Here is a 21,048-nt window from a genome sequence, read left to right as displayed (position 1 = left end):
GAGTCAGGCACCAGTGCTCAGTAGATTTGTGGTCTGAAGTTTTATTTCGGGAAATGGCTGAAAGTGCTTTGCCACAAGGATTCATACAGAAGATTCAACATAATATGTGGTGTTGGGCTCTGCATCTGATGCCTGTTTTTGAGGTATGTTTATTGTCATCCCTCCCCAATCTCTGTTTTGCTGAGCTAGTATATGCTTGCGAGGAATGATGATGTCAGAGCCTAGATGCCAATTAAAAAGTCTATATATATTCTGCATTCACAATAAATCTGTTCCACATGATTAGGCTGACTGAAAGAATGCAAAGCCTGTGAGCTAGTTCAGAAAAAAACAAAACTGGAGTCTACTCTCACATTACTCACAGTGCACTATGCAATGTATATCCAACACACCCCGCATTCAAGAATATATTTAAGCTGTTATTGCTCAGCTTAGTCTTTTGATTTGTCATGTCTCAACTGAAAATGTATCGGCTGTCACCTGATGATACTCTCACTCATGCTACTACATCCTACAGCATTTCATCAGCCCCGTCATCTCCACACCCCAACATCCATTTGTGTGATGTTAGTGTGAGGGCAACAGTATGCTTCAAATTAAGTAGATCACCATGTTTGAACAAATCTTAATGCAAACCTTTCATCCCTCTTCCAAATGGCCACCATCGAAGATGGGGGAAAAAAGCCTGCTGTCATAGAGAGGGAAGGGGAATAGCTATTGCGGCTTGCTGAACAGCCTTTTCCCTCCAGTTACTCCAGTCAATTGCAAAGCTTGTTCTATTTTGTTTCGACCTCCTTCTGGCTTCTTTCCATTACCTCCTCCTCCAAGACTTCTGTGTCTTTTGCATGTCTTTGTAGTCTTGCCTCAATAAATCGGAAAAAAGGGGTATAACTCTCAAAGGCATTCATGGTTTTGGGAAAGGGATGGAAGTGATTGTTAGAAGAATAGCTTGACAGAAGTTCAAATTCTGCCTATTTTCACACCTCTACACTCCCTGCCACTCACTGCATGATTGTCTATTTCGGTAACTTTAAAAAAGTTGACGGACGCTGCCCACTGCAATTCAGTAGTTGGAGAGGACGTGTCATATTCTAGGAAAATATCTGACAAACCCCCGGGCAAACCCGGGCAAAAAGTTGCCCAGTGGAACTGTCACTCCCCAAACTCTGTTGAGCTTGTTGTACCCCTTTGGGGTTTGATGAGTTTGGAGCAGAGACATCAAATACCAACTCTGTATATACGGTGCATTCACATAATCAGCTTTACAAGATGCCCTTCCAGATGCACAAGAGGACCAAGCCATATAAACAGTGAGACAATATTACATACATACATATTTGATGCTACAGAGAGACTGGAGGAGATGTGACCTTGGTGTGTATGAGTAGTTAGTTAGTGTTCCAGAGCATAACTGGACAGGAGAGACCTTGATGTGTGTAGTTAATAAGTGGTTAATTCATTTGAGAAAGACTGATGCTTGTAGTTCCCCTGGGTGGTGATGCTATTATTGTCACTCCCCAATCTATGTTGTCTCGAGATTGGTGTATTATTTGGGGGGTGATAAGGTCAAAGCCTTGACACCATTCTCTGTATGTATAATGCATTCACATCGTACATTCGTGCCTCTTCCTTGAAAGTTGTGTCATTGCAACTGTAGCTGGAAAAAGAGACAACAAAGTATACAGGATACCTTATATGACATTCAAAAACGCCAAGCCATATGAACAGTTTGACAAAGTAAAGCTGTAAACACGTAGATTCAAGGTCCTAGAATTACTGGAGGAGATGTGACCTTGGTGTGTGTGGATAGGACATAAACAACATTTAAAACATTTCATTAGTGTTTGAAGTAACAACAAATGTTAAGTAGAAGAGCCAAAAGAGATTTATGTTGACACGTTATATCATGACATGTTAGTTAATTCAAGCATTTCCCTATCTCATGTACAATACCAGAAGTATTATTTTATTGTTCACTTGTCATAAATCCTTTCAAATAAAGATGGCTACACATTGTGTACTTCTTTGTCCCTGGGCATTTTGTGATGATTTGGTGGCTATTTGGATTATAGAAATGTAGGCTAACTACTGCATAACAGCAGGGAGATGGATGGTGCATTGTGACTGGGAGGGATTGGCTGTCAGCCATGGCAGCCATAGAGTCTCTGCTGGCACAGCTCTCAGTGCAGGTGTCACTAGGATATTTCTGTTGCAAGAACTATTTTGTCAGAAACTATCAGCTAAGTTCACAGAGAACATCTCTTGCAGTGATGGAGCTGATTGCATATTCATTCCCCCTTACATAATAAATCAAGCATTAGCATAACACCGAGTAGGTCAGTGTCAAGCAAAACCATCCCATTCAACAATGCAGAAAGCATATTTGAAGAGCATTTGCATGCCTTTTAAGTCAGCGCTTGTAGCTATTCAAAGAGTCACATCCATTTAACAAATACAAATGGTATTTGTACTTTCTAAAACTCCCCATTGGCTTTTATGAAATCCCTTTTTATAATGCATTAAAAACTGAATGGACACCAAATATTGCCTGCTCCTCCTCCAACAGAAAGATTACATGACACAGACATTATAATCTATAGGTCTTTATTTATTTTTGCAGATAACATATATTGCAATCATGCTTTTTCATATAACACCATCTAAAGACATTTATTATATTTTTTTTTACATAGAATATTTTACATTAGGCCCATGAAACAGCTAGAAATATACAAAACAATATTCTCTGACTAGACATTTCTATTACATTATCATCATTATTATTATTGTTATCATCTTTATTATTACTCTATTCTGTTATTGTAATTATAATTTTTACAGTTGAGAGAGATATGTGCTTTAGTTTCTGAGATAATAATATTATTGCAGAAAACAGCAAATAATATCACATTTTTTGTTCAACATTTAGACAAAAGAAAAGAAAAACTCAGGTTGTACGGACATTCACAGATACATGTATTACACAGTCCAGTTTACAACATCATTCAAGAGAGAAAACTGCAGTATGGTAACTTTATACAAAATTCACGGAACCCTTTGTCATTGCACATTTTAATTCACATATCTTTGAGAGAAAAAGAACATAAATTAAAGAAAATAAACGGGACTGATTCAACCTGATTCCTGTCGCACGTAGCTGCCACAGAAGCATATTTTCTTGATCCTCCTTCATAGTAATACAGTGATATCTGTGGTCTGTCACAAAGTCAGCTTCTATATATATGTTTTTATATTGCCGAGCAAACTTGATATGTAATAATAGGTTTTTCTTTATCCCTTGATAAGGAGTAGTTTCAGTGGTGTTGGCCTATACAGCATCTGGCTATGTCCTGCTGTGTTAACAGTGCTTTTGCCGGCTTTGACCTCTGACTGAGCCAAAGTTTCTCTCTCCTAGACTGATATTGAATATCTGCACACGCCACAGGATAGAAACACATTATGGCTTCTACTAATATGACTGAGTGAAGGCCATCACAGTTCATTTACACTGAAAGAAATGATGCTCGCTGAATGGCACACAGAAAAGAGACATTTTGGATCAGCTTTCGGTTGTGCCCAGTTATGTATATTTTATACCGCTTCTTGTTTTCATGTTTTGTTGCTCCTCAAGGTAAATTGGATAAATGGGAGGAAAGGGCAGAAATTTGATAATAGTTGTGTTTTTTCTTTTTTTTTTTAAATACAGCATTAATTGTTTCAGTGTAGAATGGTAGTATCTGAGAGAATTTGGTCACGTCCACCTTTGTTCCTGAGAAGTGGGTTACTAAATAGATATACAAGTAAATGGTTCCCAAATCTATCATGCAGTCTTCAATGCAGCAGCCACTGGAGCATATTCAGTCTCACAGTTTAAAAATATGGATCAGAATTAGCATTGGCTTATTGCGACACAACTCTGTCTTTCCACTTAACTTGTTGGCAGGAGAAAAAAAAAAAACATTTTCCAAAGAAATATAGTACGCAAAGTGCAAATGTGGGAATTCTGTATTGGCTACATTGTTATAGTTGGAGGTGGTAGTTTACAGATTCAAATTGTGCTTGTAGGTGGATGCTGTCTTTACTTTTCTACCCTGTTGCTCTTTATAGAGACAAGAGGGGTGCTTGATTTAATCTATATAGTCAGTGAGTCAACTGTCTGCACCAATCTTTCAAACTTGAGTATGATTTTGGTCCTTCTCACTCTCACATATAGAAAACGACCTAGAAATGACTCTACAAAAAAGATTCAGACAACATACAAAGTTATTGTTCTTTAGAAAACAAAGAAACAATTATAACAGTCTCTTGCTATGTATCACATGTAAGTTATTTTTGCTGTTGTCACAAGTTTCAATCGAGCCAAAATGAAGTTGGACGCTTCAAAATTCCTTACTGTGCTTGTGCTTTTCAAAGGTAGTCCCAGACATGGGTGGTAAACATTTCAGGCAAACTGCAGGATCCTGCAAGGGAGTGATAGTCCGGCTAAATTATATTTTACACATACGAGCAGATTTGGCCTTACCTGTTGCACATTCCCATATTGTCTTTGCCTTAAATTGGTCAATATTCAATTTTCACTTTACAAACTTTCAAATAGCATTTTTTTCACCTACAACACTGCATTCATTTTAATGTATTTATTTCATGTACAAGCAAAATGCATTTAACCCATATTTGTCTTTGTACAGTAATTGTAGTTTAGTAGATTAGTTAATATCTTCAAAGTAGCACAATACTATTGAATCAACGCGGGCCTCCAAATTTAAATTATATATTCAATATACAGTAATTTCCTAAGTCACATTTCCTTTTCTAAAAAGACTAACTTTTTTGCATAATGAAATTCATAATATCACAACAATTTTGCTGGGTAGTTTGTTTTTACTCATCAGTTTTATAACTCTGTATTATACAAATAAACAAACAGAAAAAAAACCCTAAAAACAACTGTGTAATCAGGTTGGTCTCACGTGTCCCCAGGAGGTAGGTGAATAAAAGCAGACATGGAAGTCTGGTGGTCGTTCCCAACCTTGATTACGTTTCTTCTGTGGAGATCGCCAGTCTGGCCGTCGAGACAGAGACAGGCAGAAGTTTCTAGATGTAGGCTTCCTCGTTGGCAGGGTTCTGACTCTGGTTTTCTGTCTGCTGGTCCGGGCCATTTTCCTGAGCCTTCACCAGTTTCACCGGCTTGATCATCATCCGCAGACGCTGAAAGAGAGGAGTGGTGAAATCACTGGTATCACACAACTGACAAGTGCACAGATGGTGTCAAAATTACAATGAGACATTGTCATATACCATTAGGAGGAACCAAACAGCTCAAACCCATAAGCTGTAACAGAACACGCCAGCTACACAGCTGTGAGCTTGATGAATGCACAGCCTCAGGCTCTGAATCTAAACATCCTAGATAGTCTCAGAATAGACTATGCATTTTCCATGATATACAGCCGGAGATATAGCTGATAAAGGAACATAAAAGCCAATATTAATGACACTAAAAACTGCTTTATGGGCCAGATTCAGTGAGCCTGCAAAACAAAATCAAACCATCCCAAACTTCTTCCAAACTATGAGCAGCGTTGGACCCGGGCTCTGCGGCACAGTCGGCATTTATATGGAGTGTTTGTGAAAGTAAGCGTTCGCCTGGGTGCAGAGCACTAATCAGCTGGCTGATTGCTACAATTAGACAATCAGCCATCAGCTGTTACTGCAGGATCTGACACCTGCACATCGCCTCCGACAGCCTCCGTTGCACTGCCTGCAATTATGGCCCATTTATTCTGTCAGTGGCGGCTATAAAGCTATATCTGTACCGTGTAGATGTAAGGTTATTATTTAGCTCACTGTGAATGACTGCAAATCAAAAAGCTCTTTAATGTTAATGGCATGCCGGAAAAGGTATAATGTGTCATTGATTAGGATCATCAGATCAATAAAAAAGCAGTGTACCATTCTGCTGCATACAAATTAATGTAATATACCGAGAACTCAGTGGCTGGTGTAGCAAAAAGGAATCAAAAATGGTTTAACAGAACTAATTAGAAACTCTATTTTACTAATCCTTTTATCTCTGTTCTACTCTTCATGGCAATTTATCACGTCTTTACCCAGCATGCCTGTGTGTTTGCTCATTACAAAAGCATTGAATCACAGTACAGTTATAATGCACAGTGGCTTAAGCTGAGCATTTTAACATCCAGTGTGAGTCCTCTTGCTACTGAATTACATTTCAGGTACGGCCTTCATTGCCAGCCTTTATGTAATGTTGTAAATGTAAGTGAAGATGAAATAAATCCTGGATCAGTATAATTCTGGTAAACATATTTTAGCCTAACTGGTTGTAAAAATCTACAGGGTGACCTTAAATGTTTATTCAAGCGTCCCCACATGGTTAAAAATGATCTTCTCTGTAAAATCCTCAGGGCTTGTATGCCGCATTTACATTATCCTCACAAAATATCAGCACCCTCTAAAAACACCACTGTGTTCACTGTGTTGGATTTGTCTCTCATACAGTGTGTAGTAATATATTTCAGCCAGAAATCTTGCATACCAAGTAATCTACTTGAAACTCTTAACACAGAGCCTGCCTCGGTACTGACTGACTGCAGATTAAAATTCAAACCAGTTAATAGATGTGTGAAATGCTCAGAGGTAGTATACGTTCTGGGAAATCTGCGGCTATTGCATTTGCTCTGCAATAACCATAACTCTTGGTTTTTATATACCCTTTCCTTTAAGTGCATGGATATAGTAGCTGTACTCCCTTTTAACACAAGTATATTGTATAGTATATTAGTACAGTTTTAGACTGAATCCAGATTGATCTTACCTCTTTGTATGTGCCTTTGAGTGTGAGGAACATGTAGACCATGTAGCCAGGGATGAGGGTCATGGAGGAGAGGGCCATGCACCAGCCAACCCCCTGGCCCCAGGCTGGGAACACATAGTCACCCAATGTGAGGGGAACCATCTGCACTGCACTGAACAAGAAGACTCCCTGGACAAGAAGGACACAGAAGAAGATCTCAGCACCTTCATCATCATGCTCATAGAGCTCGTAGTGCAAAACTTTTAAACCAAAATTACAGTTGACTTATATATTGTGCTAGTTTAGACGTTTGACTAATAATTTGCAAATTCTTGGCCATTCACATGAAGATATCTTACAGTAAGGTAGGAGGTTTCAGATAGTAATGCCATTAACTACTTTTGGTTTCATGAGCACAACCATCAAGCTAAAGTAACAAGAAAAATCATGTTATATAGCAATCATTCTCAGTACATAGCATCACCTGAGACCTCATAAGCCTAAATATTGTGCACGATGTGGTGTTATTCTCCCTGCTGGTGTCTGGAACAGTGTTACTTACAACCACAATGAGTGGAGTGAATACAACCCAGCAGGCCTTCCACCACAGACAGGGCCTGTGGCCAATCATCTCCTCGATGTTGTCATAGAACTTGTCCACACCTGGAGATAAATGATGATGAATAGTTTTAGGTATCATGTTCATCTATTATTCAGGATCAAGTGTGGATCTTAAATGTTGAGATTTTGAGATTTTAGAGTTCAATGAGTCAGCAACAGAAGACAGAAATGTTTATGTCCTGTTTTTAGTTGGACAAAAAACCTTGTGAGTGTGGCTCACCATAAAACCAAGAAATTGAGATGCACTCAAAGAAGACCAGGAAGAGCAGGCACATTCCACTAGCTGAATAGTAGTCGAATAGCTTGAAAACGTACAGTCCACCCTGCAAAAGGAGAGGAGAAAAACAAAAGATGAGAAGATGATAAGACCGATGAAGGCAAAGGGGGAAGCACTGAAGATGCAATTATAGTGCTGGACGTGCAGGACAGGACTAAATCGGTCAAGTGGAATAACATCAAGGGCGAGAGCACCAGCGGCTGTGGCTGGTGAGCGTTAGTGACATCTCATTGGTGAGGACAGAACTGGTGCGAAGACTTGTGCAGCACAGACATGACCAGCGCAGGTCAGGCATCTCCCTGAAACACTTCATGTCTGTCCACGATCTCTTGCAGCTATCAGGTCATTATGGAGACCAGCGCTGAAGGACCTGCTACAGTTCGTCAGCTCTTACCCTGTGAAGCTGGATACATTTTATACTGCCTGGAGCAGTGATTAGGGTAACTGCCTCACTCTAACAGGGCTGTGCATGTGGCATGATGACAATCCAGTTTGGCAGAAGTAGACGGACAATGCAGGGTCCTCTAGTGTCATTAGATAACATGACCTTGGCCTGCGGTGATTCTGTCATTTTTAGCTCAAGAGTAGCCACACACTGAAGCTTCTTTGCCAACTTTTTGCTGAGCTCGCCTCCATCCCTTGTTATTTTTTATACTTTACTTTTGGTTTGAAATGTGATAAAACTACTGCCAGCAATGTTTTGTGGTGAAAAAATTATAAAGAAATAAAATATAAATAAAATGTTTTTAATCCGATGAAGACAAGATAGCCAAAAAAGTTTGGTGGATAAAGCATGGTGTGCTTGAGAAGAAACACTTCCAACATCTCTTCTGATGAGTACACGAAGTCTGAAACTGAAAATTAAGAATTCATGCCAATCGTGTTAAAACGTGGCTCAATAATGTCATCTAATATTGAGAGATAACTATAGACCAATACAATTAAATCTTTTAATTCTTTGATACAAAAAGATCTTTAATACAACATTAAAATAAATGAATAATATGAATAGAAGATCTTTAAGTAGAATTATGAAGTTTTTAAAACTGAATAAATACATATATTATTCCTTTTTTTTAAATTAGAGATATCAGGCTTATTTTCAGATTCTTAATTTTATTTGAGGTTACTACTAGAACAGGTTTACATCCTTTAATGCTCAAAAAACACTTCTTATACTGTTCGCTGCTGCAGCACTGTATTCGCACTCTGTCTGAAACACTCTGTTTCAGCTCCTGTCTCTTTAAGGCCCCCCACTCGAATACCCGGTCTGCTCTGATTGGTCAGGTCACACATGCCTGAGCCAGCACCGCTAACAACAACAGAGTAGCTGTGCTAAATCAGTTCTTATATGCCAAACTAGCTGCTAGGCATAAATTATGCAAATGTGTGACATGGTAACCTACTGTGATGTCACAAAGTCACAGAATTAAAGGCGAGACTACTGACAGGGCATTTCAGGAGCAGTGTTTTTCTGTAGGAGAGAGGAGCTTTTTAACTTTCAAGATCTTTGACATGCACAAGAAGGAAAGAAAAAAACTAAAATGCATAATAGGTCACCTTTACTCCTAGGGGGTGTTAGAGGAAAGCTCATGAAGTACCCATCATTCTCTGAGGGGCATGAATTTGTTTAGCAATAATAATAATATCATAAAGTACATTATATCTTCGTATTACCTATGATAAGTGCCTCTCAGACATTTTTTTCACTTATTTAATGTAAATTGTGGCCTGATGGTGGCACTAGCAAAGCATTAAAGAGCATTAGGATTCATCATCAACACATTTCATGGAATTGCAGCCGTTACAGACAAAGTGGGGCAAAGTGTCGGTCAGAAGTCAATTACGCCCGATGGTGGCTTTAGACAGTAGTTCATTGTAGTGGCAAATCCTACATTTCAGGGCATGTATATGTGAGACCTTTTGCTCTGGACCAAAGTGTTGAACAAACAAACCAGCTGACCAAGTCATCATCCTTTGGTCCAGCAGCTAGCAGTTAACCAAGTGTAGGATATCATGGCTGTGAACCTGTTTCATGTTGTTTCACGTTTTCCGTCTAAAACATGATGCTAAATGACCTGAATCGCTGTGGCTGGGAGCTACAGTCTCAGAGGAGGTATGACCCCATGACCTTTTGACTTACATGCTGTTTTCATATGAGGATCACTGCACAATTTAGGCCGAGCTGAGTTAATGGTGTTGCAGGATACTTGGTAAACTGAAGAGGTCACACTGCTGGTGTCCTGAGGGAAGCTTTCAAGTCTGTGGAAATGTTTTACTATCCTTTGACAATGCCATCGATGCAATCCCCATAGAGATGATGTGGTATGATTATTTGATAAACTGAACAATACAGACTCAACATTGACCCAGATATGGGAAGAGACGTGTAATTCAGTTGGAGGCTATTGTGAGTGCCTTTGAACTAACTACCCAGTGATGAAGTATTTACCTGTGTGATGTTGGACAGTCCAATGATATAAGAAATAAGGCAGACGATTGCGATGAAGATCTCTCTGCGTTTTCGGAGAATATGAGGGAATTCATCAACCAGAGCAGTGATGAAGCCTTCCACAGTGCAGAACTGAGGAGATTGGAGAGTCATGTCAAAACTGTGTTACGTAATACACTGTTGACACAATCAAAGAAACTGGGCCTATTTCTAAGGATCAGAGGTAACTTTAATCAATGAAAGACGTTCTACGTTATGTCATAGCATTCTGTTTACATGGCTATCTACCACTGTGAAAAAACAATAAAAACCTGGCCTTAGACATGTTATATGTTTGGAATCAAAAAACTAAGAGCATGTTGTTGGGTAGCGTTTACCTGGCTGTCGATTCCCAGCATCAGTAGCATGGAGAAAAATAGTATAGCCCAGAGAGGAGAGATGGGCAGCTGAGTGACGGCCTCAGGATAAGCCAAAAATGCCAGACCAGGTCCTGACCAAAGAAAAACAGAAACATGCTGATGTGAATTTACAATGGGACACTAATAACATAGCAAAAAAATAGTTTATTTTGAAATGTGTGCAGGGATGACATATTTTTGTAGGCTAACCCGGATTTTTCAGTCAGCTTTGGATCAATGTAGAAAATAAACTCTGTGGCAGACAAAACAATACATACACCACTTAAATGATTTTTGAAGTTTAAAATGCAAAAAAAGCTAATATTTGGTTATAAGCTAGCTACACCATGACTTCAGCATCACCATAACTAAGCTTCCTACTACAGTATACAATGCACTCTTTGGGGGTATGAGTGGGGTATTTATTGATGTATTTCATTCATAGAACAAAAGTTGAAAATCCCTTAAGCTTGTGTTGAACACTGACCTTAACTCAAACATCAAACTAAAATCCCATTCAAAAAACCCTGACTTTAAGACGAGGAAACAGAAAGTGCAAAATTGCTAACTCATCTTTGGGTTTTAGGAAACATTCCTGCAGCAATCTATAATGACAGTAACTGCAATACTTGATAAAAAAAAAAAGAACATCCAAATCCAAAGTGACCTTGGAAGAAAAAAATGTGTGAGTGCTTCATGTCAAACTTGACTACTTACAAAGGACAGACAGTTTTGAAAAATCATTGAGCAATTTTTCTTCCTTATAAACCCAGAAATCAAAACTGACGTATAGTGACGAGCTAAAAGCTTCCTTTTCTGACTGATAGAATAACATCTTGCAATTTCAGGACCTAATTTTTCGCACCCCTGCAAGTATCTTTTCTGGCCTGTGCCTATTGTCACTATCGAGATTCAACATTGATTGCAATTACCTGAGGCTGCCACATCAGCGATGGGTCTTTTTGTTACATTGGCCATGAATCCGACGATGGAGAAGATGACAAAGCCAGCAAACATGCTGGTGAAGGAGTTGATGCAGCAGACAATGACAGAATCTCTGTACGGGAGAGACAAAGCACAAGGCAGCCATTGTCACGCCTATATCAATTCCTTATCAACCCGTCACACATTGTCGAGAGGCATGGGGGGAAGGGACAGCGGAGAGCCATTTTGCATCCTGCAGCAGCACAGCAGCTGAATACATTTATATTGACCTGTTCTTTTAAAATGGCAGCGAGCTCCAGCAGTTTCAAAATAGTTGGAACCAGAGATGAACAGAGTTGGGCTGCAGGCCAGTGTTTATCTGACAATGTGACAGAGGCAAACCGAACGTCTGTGCCTGTGAGTGTAAAAGGGAGCCAAAATAATGAAAAGACTGATACAGCTGGAGGCTCAAATAGTCCCAAAATAGAAGGTACAGCAGACACTATGTTGCCAGGAGACCAAAATAATCCAAGAAAGAGACATCTGCACAGTCTCCTTTAACAACAAGAACAGATGTGTGAGTGACCGGTGCTAGATATTTCATCTGGTAAGGTTTTTGATTCATGTGGTAAATTGATCTGAAATGTAACATATAATAATCACCTACCTGTATACGTTGTTATTGAAGGTATTGTAGCTGCCAAGAGCAATCAGAGAGCCTAATCCCAGCCCATAGGAAAAGAAGATCTGAGTGGCAGCATCCAGCCATACCTGACACACAAACATTATAAAAAAAAGATGTTAAAATAACCCAATGTAGATTAAGCACAGTCGATGCTAAACAGAGATTTTTGGTTAAAAATGGCCAAGATTTATTTATTTCACTGATGATCATCATCATTTTGAGCCAATATTCTTTGTTTGGCTGATCAAGCCATGTGCACAAATGTATTTTGTCTCTTATAGACCTTTGATGTAATGTCAGAAACTGAAAAACAATTTCTGGGAAACTGTAACACCTAAGTGCTGTTGTGTTACACTTATCTGATGCAGTCTAATCACATTGCACCCCATCTTGATCAACTTAACACAGCTGCCTTCTCTCTTCTGGACATCAGCCTACAAACTGATGGCACACTTCAGCCTTTCAGTAGCTGTCTGAGGTATGTTACAGCATACAGTATGCTTTATACGCCTGCATCAGCAAGATAAATACAATGGTACATAGTCATCACAGGGGTTCAACTTTTTGTAATCTTGTTGCTCTGCTGCTCAAGGGAAAATATGCTAATATTAATGTTTATCTCGGTGTGCTAATAGATGTCCTTATCTAAACTAAACAGATCTAAGTGGATTCTTAGTCTTCTTTGGTACTGTGCACTAATCAATATTACAGCGTTGACTTGTCGAAGACAAACCATCTTTTTCACGTTGGCTTTGTTATGTTCTACAACTCCTCCTATTGGGAAGGCTCACACTTGTTCTCTAAGGAGACCTGGATTTTCTCTGTCTGGAGCCCCATTATAGATTGTATTGAAGAGGACTGTGCTGAAATCATAATAAAGGTTATTGCAGCTTTGGAACCAAGTAATCCCCAAAACATAAAGTCCATACATTCATTAAAGTGGCAAATTTAGTTGTGAACCTTCATAAATTAACTAAAATTATCAACCACAAAAAGTGAACAATCTGCAGTTTTGACATTATGATGTCTACGTATTATGTTGCAGAGCTGTCTGTAGAAGTTTGCATGCTAACCAGCTAACCTCGGCTTGACCCGGTCCAAAGCGCCCGTGCTACAGGTGTCCACACTTAGATTCCCCTGGTCCCCGAGCTCCCAGTCCAAACCACTAGCTGCATGGCTAACTGAGCTAACTAGCCAAGGCAGCTACAGTACTCTGGTGATATGCTGCAGCCAATTTGTTTTTTGACAGGTGGCCGATTGTCACATATTGCACCTTTAACATTTCATTGTTATATCAGTTAAAATATTGAGGATGATGATTTACGTTTCTGTTGTTGCCTTCTTGTTCTTCGTCAACAGTTAGCCATTGTCTGTGTCTATTGTTTGTGTTATGTACCTTGCTTTTTGTATGCAGCCTATACAAATTGAAAACAAAATGATTGAGCCCATTTAATCCACATTGATTTTAAGTGTTAGTATTAACATTATGCAATCACTGAAAAACTATTGGACTAAATTGAGGTCCATGCACACTTTAATGACCTCTACAATGGCATTACTTTAATCTGTAAACAACCTGTATGACGCATCCAAAACGCATCCCACTGACTTAGATTGTCCTCTGCAGCCACCTTTATTTCAGATGATCTACACAGTGCCATATGTTTTTCTAAACACAAGACATGTAGGGCTGCGATGAGAGAGCAGAGGTTGAGGAGAGCCTACCTCAGACTGCTTAAGTTTTTCAAAGTCTGGTGTGATGTAGAAGAGGATTCCATCAAAAGCACCAGGTAGAGTGACGCCACGGCAAAACAGGATGAACAGCATGAAGTAAGGGTACGTGGCTGAGAAGTACACCACCTGTGGGACACAAAGAAAAAATAGATCAAATATATTGTTATTCAAGCTGTGTTAAAATCAGCTGGGGAGCATTTTTTCACTTGGAAAATTTGCCCTGCAGGGCAGCAGAACAGGAGAAGAAATTGAAACTGCTGGGTTGTTCAACTTGTCATGAACAGTGTTACAGTACTGTGGCACCATCCCCACAGCACCGTGCAGCACAGTGACCTAGTCAGCCTTTCCCCAGAGGCAACATGACCCCAGCATGGTTGGGTTCAGCACACTTGAAGTGCACTATTTCCCTCCTTATCTGAACTAATTTTGCTCTGTGCTATCAAAAGTCAACACACTTCAGCGCAGTCATGATATAATCCACTGAATAAGAAGTGAAGCAGCAAAGACACAATCCCTGACACTGCTATGTGTTATGGTTTTGTAATTTTGTGGGCAAGAAGTTTAGGCCATCATTCTCTTTATGTAACATGAATTCAAGTCAAGTCAATTTTATTTATATAGTGCCAAATTAAAACAAACGTTATCTTGTGACACTTTTCAATTAGAGCAGGTCTAGACCATACCCTTTCATTTATAGAGGCCCAGTATTAACCCAGTGAGTAAGCACTTGGCGACAGTGGAGAGAAAAAGAGCATAAAGTAAAAAGTAACGGTCCAAGCACAGAGCCTTGTGGAACTCCATGACTTACTTTGGTATGCATAGAGGATTAATCGGACCAACTCAGATCCATGTGATAAATAGGACTTAAACCAGCACAATGCAGTTCTTTTAATGCTAATAAAATGTTCCAGTGTTTGTAACAGGATGTGAGGGCCAGTGGTGTCAAAATGTAGGCGCATGTAATACTTAAAGCAACATAATGTAACTTTTTACCCTGAAATAACAGCTTCAAAATCATTGTAATGGTACAGTGTCTTGTTATAGGGTGAATGGTGTCTCTGTCTCAGCCACTCCGCCCCCTGTCACTTGTTTCTGCACTATGTAACTTCAGTGAGAAGGTAGGATCAGAGCGTTACATACATGTTTACTTCAACGTACAAGTTTTCAACGCACAATGTGGACATAATGAGTTTTGTTTGTAGTTAGCACCTACATTACATATGACAAATTGTTACAGATCTGTGATTTGTATTTATAACAGTGGTGTCGCACTCAGGAACTGAGGGGGGCGCCAAATTGCACAAAAGGCCAAATTCTACATAATGTTGCTTTAAGGTGCTTTTGATTAAATGGAAATTGCATGTATCATAATGTATCATCTTTTAATGAAAGACTGCTGCCAGTCACCGTGTTGTTTAGCTTAAGTCAAAGTTGTGAAATTGTCATGTATGATTTCCAAATATTTCATGGCATTAAAACTTACGAAATCATGAAAACAGCTGAATAGATTAAGGGTTCAGTGAAGTTATGCAATCCCTTTATTCGAACAATAATCCAACATGTCATAGTGCCCATTCAGTGACCTAAACAAAAAGATGATGCAAATTCAATTAAAGATGGACGTAGTTTTTCCATTCTGTTTAGTTCCTATCTTAACTTACTTTGCCAGTCCAGCTGACCCCCTTCCAGATACAGAAATAGACGAGCACCCATGCAATGGCCAGTGTAATAGCCAGTGGGACCCTGACCTCCCCGGGCTTCTCCAGACCATCGGTCATCTGGTGCATGTTACGTCTGCAGGGAAGAAGTAAAGTGGTTTTACTATAACGCACAAATGCATCTTAATCTCAAACATGCAGCATGAATGGGTGCACACACAAATATGCACACATGTGTCTAGATATATACAAAGACCCCTCTGCCTGGCTTGCTTTTCTCACCCCTAAAGCTTTTTTAAGTCGCCACAGTAAAGGGATGTCATGCTTGCTTGCACGTATGTCTACATGCATTATTTAAACACTCATCAGCTTAATTTAGGCTCATTTGAGGCCCTTTATTGTACGTTCATAATTTTTCCTTCTAGAAGTATCTGGAGAGACAGATATTAGAGGATTTGTTGAACCAGTGGATCCTCAGATCCAAATGGCAACATCAGACTCCAACCCTGATCTTCATTATGCACAGAGAGGACCATGAGCTTTCTGTGCAGCTTAAAACTTCACAACGGAGCTCTATCCTCGTGATAAAAACAGACTCGTGTCCAGCTTACTCCCAGAACTCCACCACGGCGCTGGTGAGGTTTCTGGTGTCTGCAATGCTGTAGTTGGTGTAGCAGCGGTCTGTGTTCCAGGGATTGCCACAACTCTGCCATGGCAGGTCCTGAAAATTAAAGAGGAAAAAAAGAGAGAAAAATCACACAGACAGCTCTTTTTACTTGGACCACTCTCCCACCGCCGGGTCCCATTCTCTCTGGCTGTCGAGCAGCCAAGACCATGATACTCATTGAGATTTCATGCTTTTCTCAGAGGAGTGAATGCCTCATCGCCAAATGCATTTATCAATACCTTGTGTAAGGAGCTAATTATGTGGGAAAGGAAGTAATAAATGTCATACCCTGTTAAGGTCCGTGCACCCTTAAATAAAAGGTGCTGGCAAACAGAACCTACCACATAACTAAAAGGGTTACTATGTTAAAAAATACAACTTGGGCAAAAACAAAGTGCTTTGTTCCAATTTAAAGGGGCACTTCAAGGAAACTAAACTACTATGGGAATTTTTTCTCCCCTAAATTTTCAACATGTATTTGAGTCCTGGTATTACATTGTTGTATTAGGAAACAGCATGAATATAAATATCAAGTACTCACAGTGGTGAAGGAGTTGTACAGATAGTAAATAGCCCAGGAAATGATTACAATGTAATAGATATTTAGCCAGAAGGACAGGACAGCAGCAGCCAGACCCACACCTGGAACAAAGGGATGTTGTTAAATTATGCTGGAATATTTATGTTGAAATAAAACAAGAATAATTATATATGTAAGAAATGCTTGAAAGGAGAATTCCTTCCCCTTTGTTATGTAATTACAAAACCCCCCAATTTCCAGCTTTGCCTATGTCTGTTATTCAGCCTGGCCTTCGCCCAGTTAACAGTCTAAACAAAGCAGAGTTGAGGGCCTTATGGGTAACATAAAGGTGTCTTTTACCTTTGAACATGGGGGCCAGCTTCCACACTCCAAGCCCTCCAATAGACGTGTACTGACCAAGAGCCGTCTCCAGAAAGAACAGGGGCATGCCAGCAAATATGAGGGTCAAAAAGTAGGGAATCAAGAAGGCCCCTGAATGAGAGGTGAGAGGTAAAGGTGTGTAAGTGAATGTGAATCATAAACGTTTAACATTCATAATAATCCAGATAAGATACTTGGTTAAAGGGGTATTTGGTTTCACACTGCGCCCCAGATCACAGCGCAGGCTTTCACTTGTGCGCAATTACGCAGGGCTTAGATTGGGGTTGGGGTGGGGGATGGGGGGAGATAGACTTTAATTAAAAACCTCTGGAAGGCAAACTGGCAGGTTTTGATGTCGAGATCTTTGCACTCCTTTTTGGGGTATGGATAAAAGGAAAATTGCCAAGAATTCCTGTTTACCTCCTCCGTTTTTTCCACATAAATAAGGAAATCTCCAGACGTTTCCCAGTCCAATTGCGTATCCGACACAAGAGAGAAGAAAGTCAAATTTTCCACCCCACGTTTCTCTCTCGGGTATCTCATTTTTCGTCTTCTGCACTTTCACCACCAAGGTTTTGGGTTTGTCGTTTGGCGTGGTGGTGGGCGCGTCGTTCACCGTCTCCGTTAAGACGTGTCCGTCCGATGCTTTGGTCCCGTTCGTGGCCATGGTCACTGCGCGTGTCGGGTAGTCCTGACCAGTGGAGAGGAGGGGGTTTCAGCACCGGTCCAGGCAGACGACAGCTTCTCCGTCCTGTGAACCCAGCTCCCAGACAACCGCCGAGTAGAGACGAATAACTGGGGTAATGAGAGTGATCGAGAGCAGAAGCAGGGGCAGCTTAGCAGAGATCCAGCGGCCCTTAAAAACAACAATACATAAAAAAATGTGAATAGAGTTTGTTTTGTTTTTTTACAGAAGATATACGTTATCTGATAGGATTTTTCTTGCTGTCAATGCAAATCTACTTGTTTGAAAATATTTTCTGAGGTCGAATGTCAGTAACAATCATTTGCGTAATTCTGCCTTCACTGTTAAATATATTAAAATGTTGAAAAGAAAAAAACTGATTCTGAACTTTTCTTCAATGAAAGTGCATCTATTTCCCACATTAAGTGAATAATCACCTGTTTGCAAGAGGGAGAAAAAAAAATTAAGATTTAATCCGTGGCTGAATTGCTTTCTTGGGTGAGCATCGTGCTGGCCTGTGCTGGAAAAAAGAAGTTTGATATTTCCTGGTAAAATATTATTTTACACGGTTATTCTCCATGCATCAGTTCTAATTGCATGACATTTCTTAGGGATAGGGGGAGAGAGAGAGAGAAAAATGTGCCCCTCGATCCGTGAACCCCACGGGATCAAATAAAGACTTCTCATGCAATAAGAATTACTTTTAATTGCCTGGAGTGAATGCATGTTAGGCGAAATTTAGAGGCTGCTTTTGTCCTTGATTCATTACGCTCTTAATTCAATGGCCCACTTCCTACTGCTCCGATACAAGAGAGGAGCAATTAAACACATTTAGGAGTCAGACGCGACGACAATGTCCAATGAATCACCTGGAGAGGCTCATAACTCACTGGAGCTTTTTAATAGTAAATATGATAATAACACTTTTTTTTCAAATATCTGCAGGAGTTAAAATATTTAATTTCTATTTATTTTTTCTAATTAATTAGTACAAATAAAATCAGCTACACTTGCTTTAAACAACATACTTTAAGAAATGTTCTGCATTTAAAAAAGATTAACGTAATTATTTTTACTTTTTTACTAAAATGAGAAAATAAACACCTGCTCCTGACAGTTGAGCGGATGAAACACGGAGCGCGCTCCCTGCGCCCTCCTTCACCTCTCGTGCGTAATTGCGAAGCGCAACACGAGGCATCACGGGCGCAGTATCCTTTCATATTTATATGATAAGCATTTAATACCAAACGTGTTCATAATATTTCGAGATCGCGTGATGCTTCTTCAGAGAGACACACGACGTCAAGACGAATTGAGATTTAGTGAACAAAGAGCTGTGTGGGCATTTTATCTGCACAAGTCAGACATTCACGTTTGGCATGTTTAAATCATACGTGGCTGGAGGACTGAATGATCAAACTCGCTAATAACCCTCGTGAGATAAGTCTCTTCCGTCGCCATCAAGTGAAGTGTAGGCGCACATCCGCGCACGATGCCAAATTCGGCGCATCTGCATATGCCCAATCCCTCCGTGGTGCTCTATCGTTACAACATGTCAACAAACACAAATCTCTCTCTAGTTGAAGTAAATTCATACTGTGGAGCAGAATACTTACAATAAAATCCTTTAATTCCCCGATGGGAAAATCCGAATTCCTTTTTTTAAAAAAGTTACTTCCTCGCACTTTTCGAATAAAACCAGGGTGAAAACTTTGCATCCGTCGACACCGAGCGCATATACGATCCTGAGGGGGGAGGATGGCGGACAAATGCGTCTTTGAGAGCGAGGTGCTGTCCTGGAAGGAGTGGTGCTGAAAGAGAGGAGGGGAGAGAAGACGGGGAAAGGAGCTGCCGCCGTCTGAGTTGAGTCGAGCAGGGACGTAACATGGAGCGCAGGATCCTCACTCTCATCTACATAGCGTCAATGTCACCTCAAAGTCGACCCTCCCCAACTCCAACATTTCCACCACTGAGATGGCAGCGGGTTTGAGAGAGGAGCATCCTCTTGTCTCAAGGTTTTATATCCTTACTCCTGCTGCTTTTTTTTTTTTTTTTTTTACATCAGCAACTTCTCTCTCTCTTTCTCTCCCTCTCTCTCCCTTTCTGAGTCACTCAAGGGCCAGTTGATGCATAACACGGACTTCAATGGGTTACTTAACATTTTGATGGCATCCTTTGATTTGCCTTTGCTGTAAGTTTCTAAAGATGACTAGACGCCATAAAGTTGCTGCACACTTAAGTGACACTTGTTCACTGTTTCCATTTTCTAAAAACTTCCACCCATTCAAATGTGGGTGATTAACATGAAAACAGCTTGTGTTGAAAAAAAAAAGAAGCCACGCCATGAGTAAAAATAAGCAGCATCAAATGCAGCCACTCCAGATACAAAAGAAGATGCCAATGGCTGCTCTCGCCCCTGGCAAAACATGATAAGAGGGTCGCAGCCAATAAAGGGAGTCAGGGTGTGTGAGATAAATTGAAAACTGTGCTTATAATCTTCTTAGCCCGCTGTCTTCCAAAATGAAATACCCTTGTGGAACATCCCAAATGAGCAGTCTTAATGCAGACTTTAACTCCCACATCGAGATAACTTATTAGGGTCTCGCTGGGAGATTAGGCTCTCGCAGGGTTTAACAGTTAAAGTTTGAGTCGTGAAAATGAGTAAGGATTAAACCAATGTTAGTATTTAAAAAAAAGAAAAAAAAATCTGCCTCGAGATGTGACAAACGTGCGAGCGATGAAAAGTGTGATGGTGATATTTAATTTTCAAGTTTGTCGTAAAGCTGTCAGGTGACGCCCTATCATGACATGTGATATTTTGGAGCCAAACCAGCTTCAATTTAATGTTAAGTGGCATCATATGCGAAGTCATGGCTTATGTCACTTTTATAGATGCATGAAATGCATCAAAAACGTTCGACAAAACCCTACTCTCTGACATTCCCATATCCTCCCCTTTTTCTTTTTTCCACACCATCCCTATTCCCCTCAAGGCTCGCTTCCTTTGCTCCCCCCCTGTGCTCATCTGCCCAAATCTTTCCCTTCCATCTTTGCTTCTTTTTGTCTGCTTCCGCCATACTGTAGGCTGTGCGGTGCTGATACAGCGCTACTGCAAAGCCACACCACTGAGCGGGAAGGCAAGAATGCCCAGATGGTGAACCAATGAGGGGTGAGCTAACCCTCTAATGATACAAAACAAAATTTAGCATTTCTAATCCCAACTGGCTGATTG

General features: G+C 40.2%; 1 protein-coding gene across 2 annotated transcripts; it reads right to left on the bottom strand.

Moving 5' to 3' along the window:
* Positions 1 to 2,587: 2,587 nt before the first annotated feature.
* On the bottom strand, positions 2,588 to 19,816 carry slc6a1b (solute carrier family 6 member 1b). 2 transcript variants are annotated; one of them, XM_084349261.1, is made up of 15 exons: positions 19,433 to 19,816; positions 17,552 to 17,987; positions 17,111 to 17,242; positions 16,772 to 16,872; positions 16,175 to 16,284; positions 15,567 to 15,699; positions 13,897 to 14,031; positions 12,154 to 12,257; positions 11,495 to 11,619; positions 10,542 to 10,654; positions 10,165 to 10,296; positions 7,656 to 7,758; positions 7,377 to 7,477; positions 6,836 to 7,003; positions 2,588 to 5,208 (listed from the first exon to the last, which is right to left on the bottom strand). In XM_084349261.1, the coding sequence occupies exons 2-15, from the start codon at positions 17,796 to 17,798 to the stop codon at positions 5,095 to 5,097; spliced, it is 1,818 nt and encodes a 605-aa protein (XP_084205387.1). In that variant the 5' UTR covers positions 17,799 to 17,987; positions 19,433 to 19,816; the 3' UTR covers positions 2,588 to 5,094. The 2 variants fall into 2 exon arrangements, with proteins under 2 accessions (XP_084205387.1, XP_084205388.1); XM_084349262.1 differs by having other exon boundaries at positions 17,552 to 17,926.
* Between the last annotated feature and the right edge of the window lie 1,232 nt (positions 19,817 to 21,048).

This window comes from Pagrus pagrus, assembly GCF_965226575.1.
Source record: "Pagrus pagrus genome assembly, chromosome: 3".
NCBI lineage: Eukaryota > Metazoa > Chordata > Actinopteri > Spariformes > Sparidae > Pagrus > Pagrus pagrus.
This window is presented reverse-complemented; position numbering and strand designations above follow the sequence as displayed.

Bases quoted from the DNA above. Each gene is read 5' to 3' on its own strand.
- slc6a1b (XM_084349261.1), bottom strand. From the start codon at position 17,798: ATGGCCACGAACGGGACCAAAGCATCGGACGGACACGTCTTAACGGAG. The intron at 11,620-12,153 runs GTAGGTGATTAT...TCTCCCGTACAG, and splicing joins TTCAATAACAACGTATACAG to AGATTCTGTCATTGTCTGCT. The intron at 7,478-7,655 runs GTGAGCCACACT...ATTTATCTCCAG, and splicing joins CTCAATTTCTTGGTTTTATG to GTGTGGACAAGTTCTATGAC.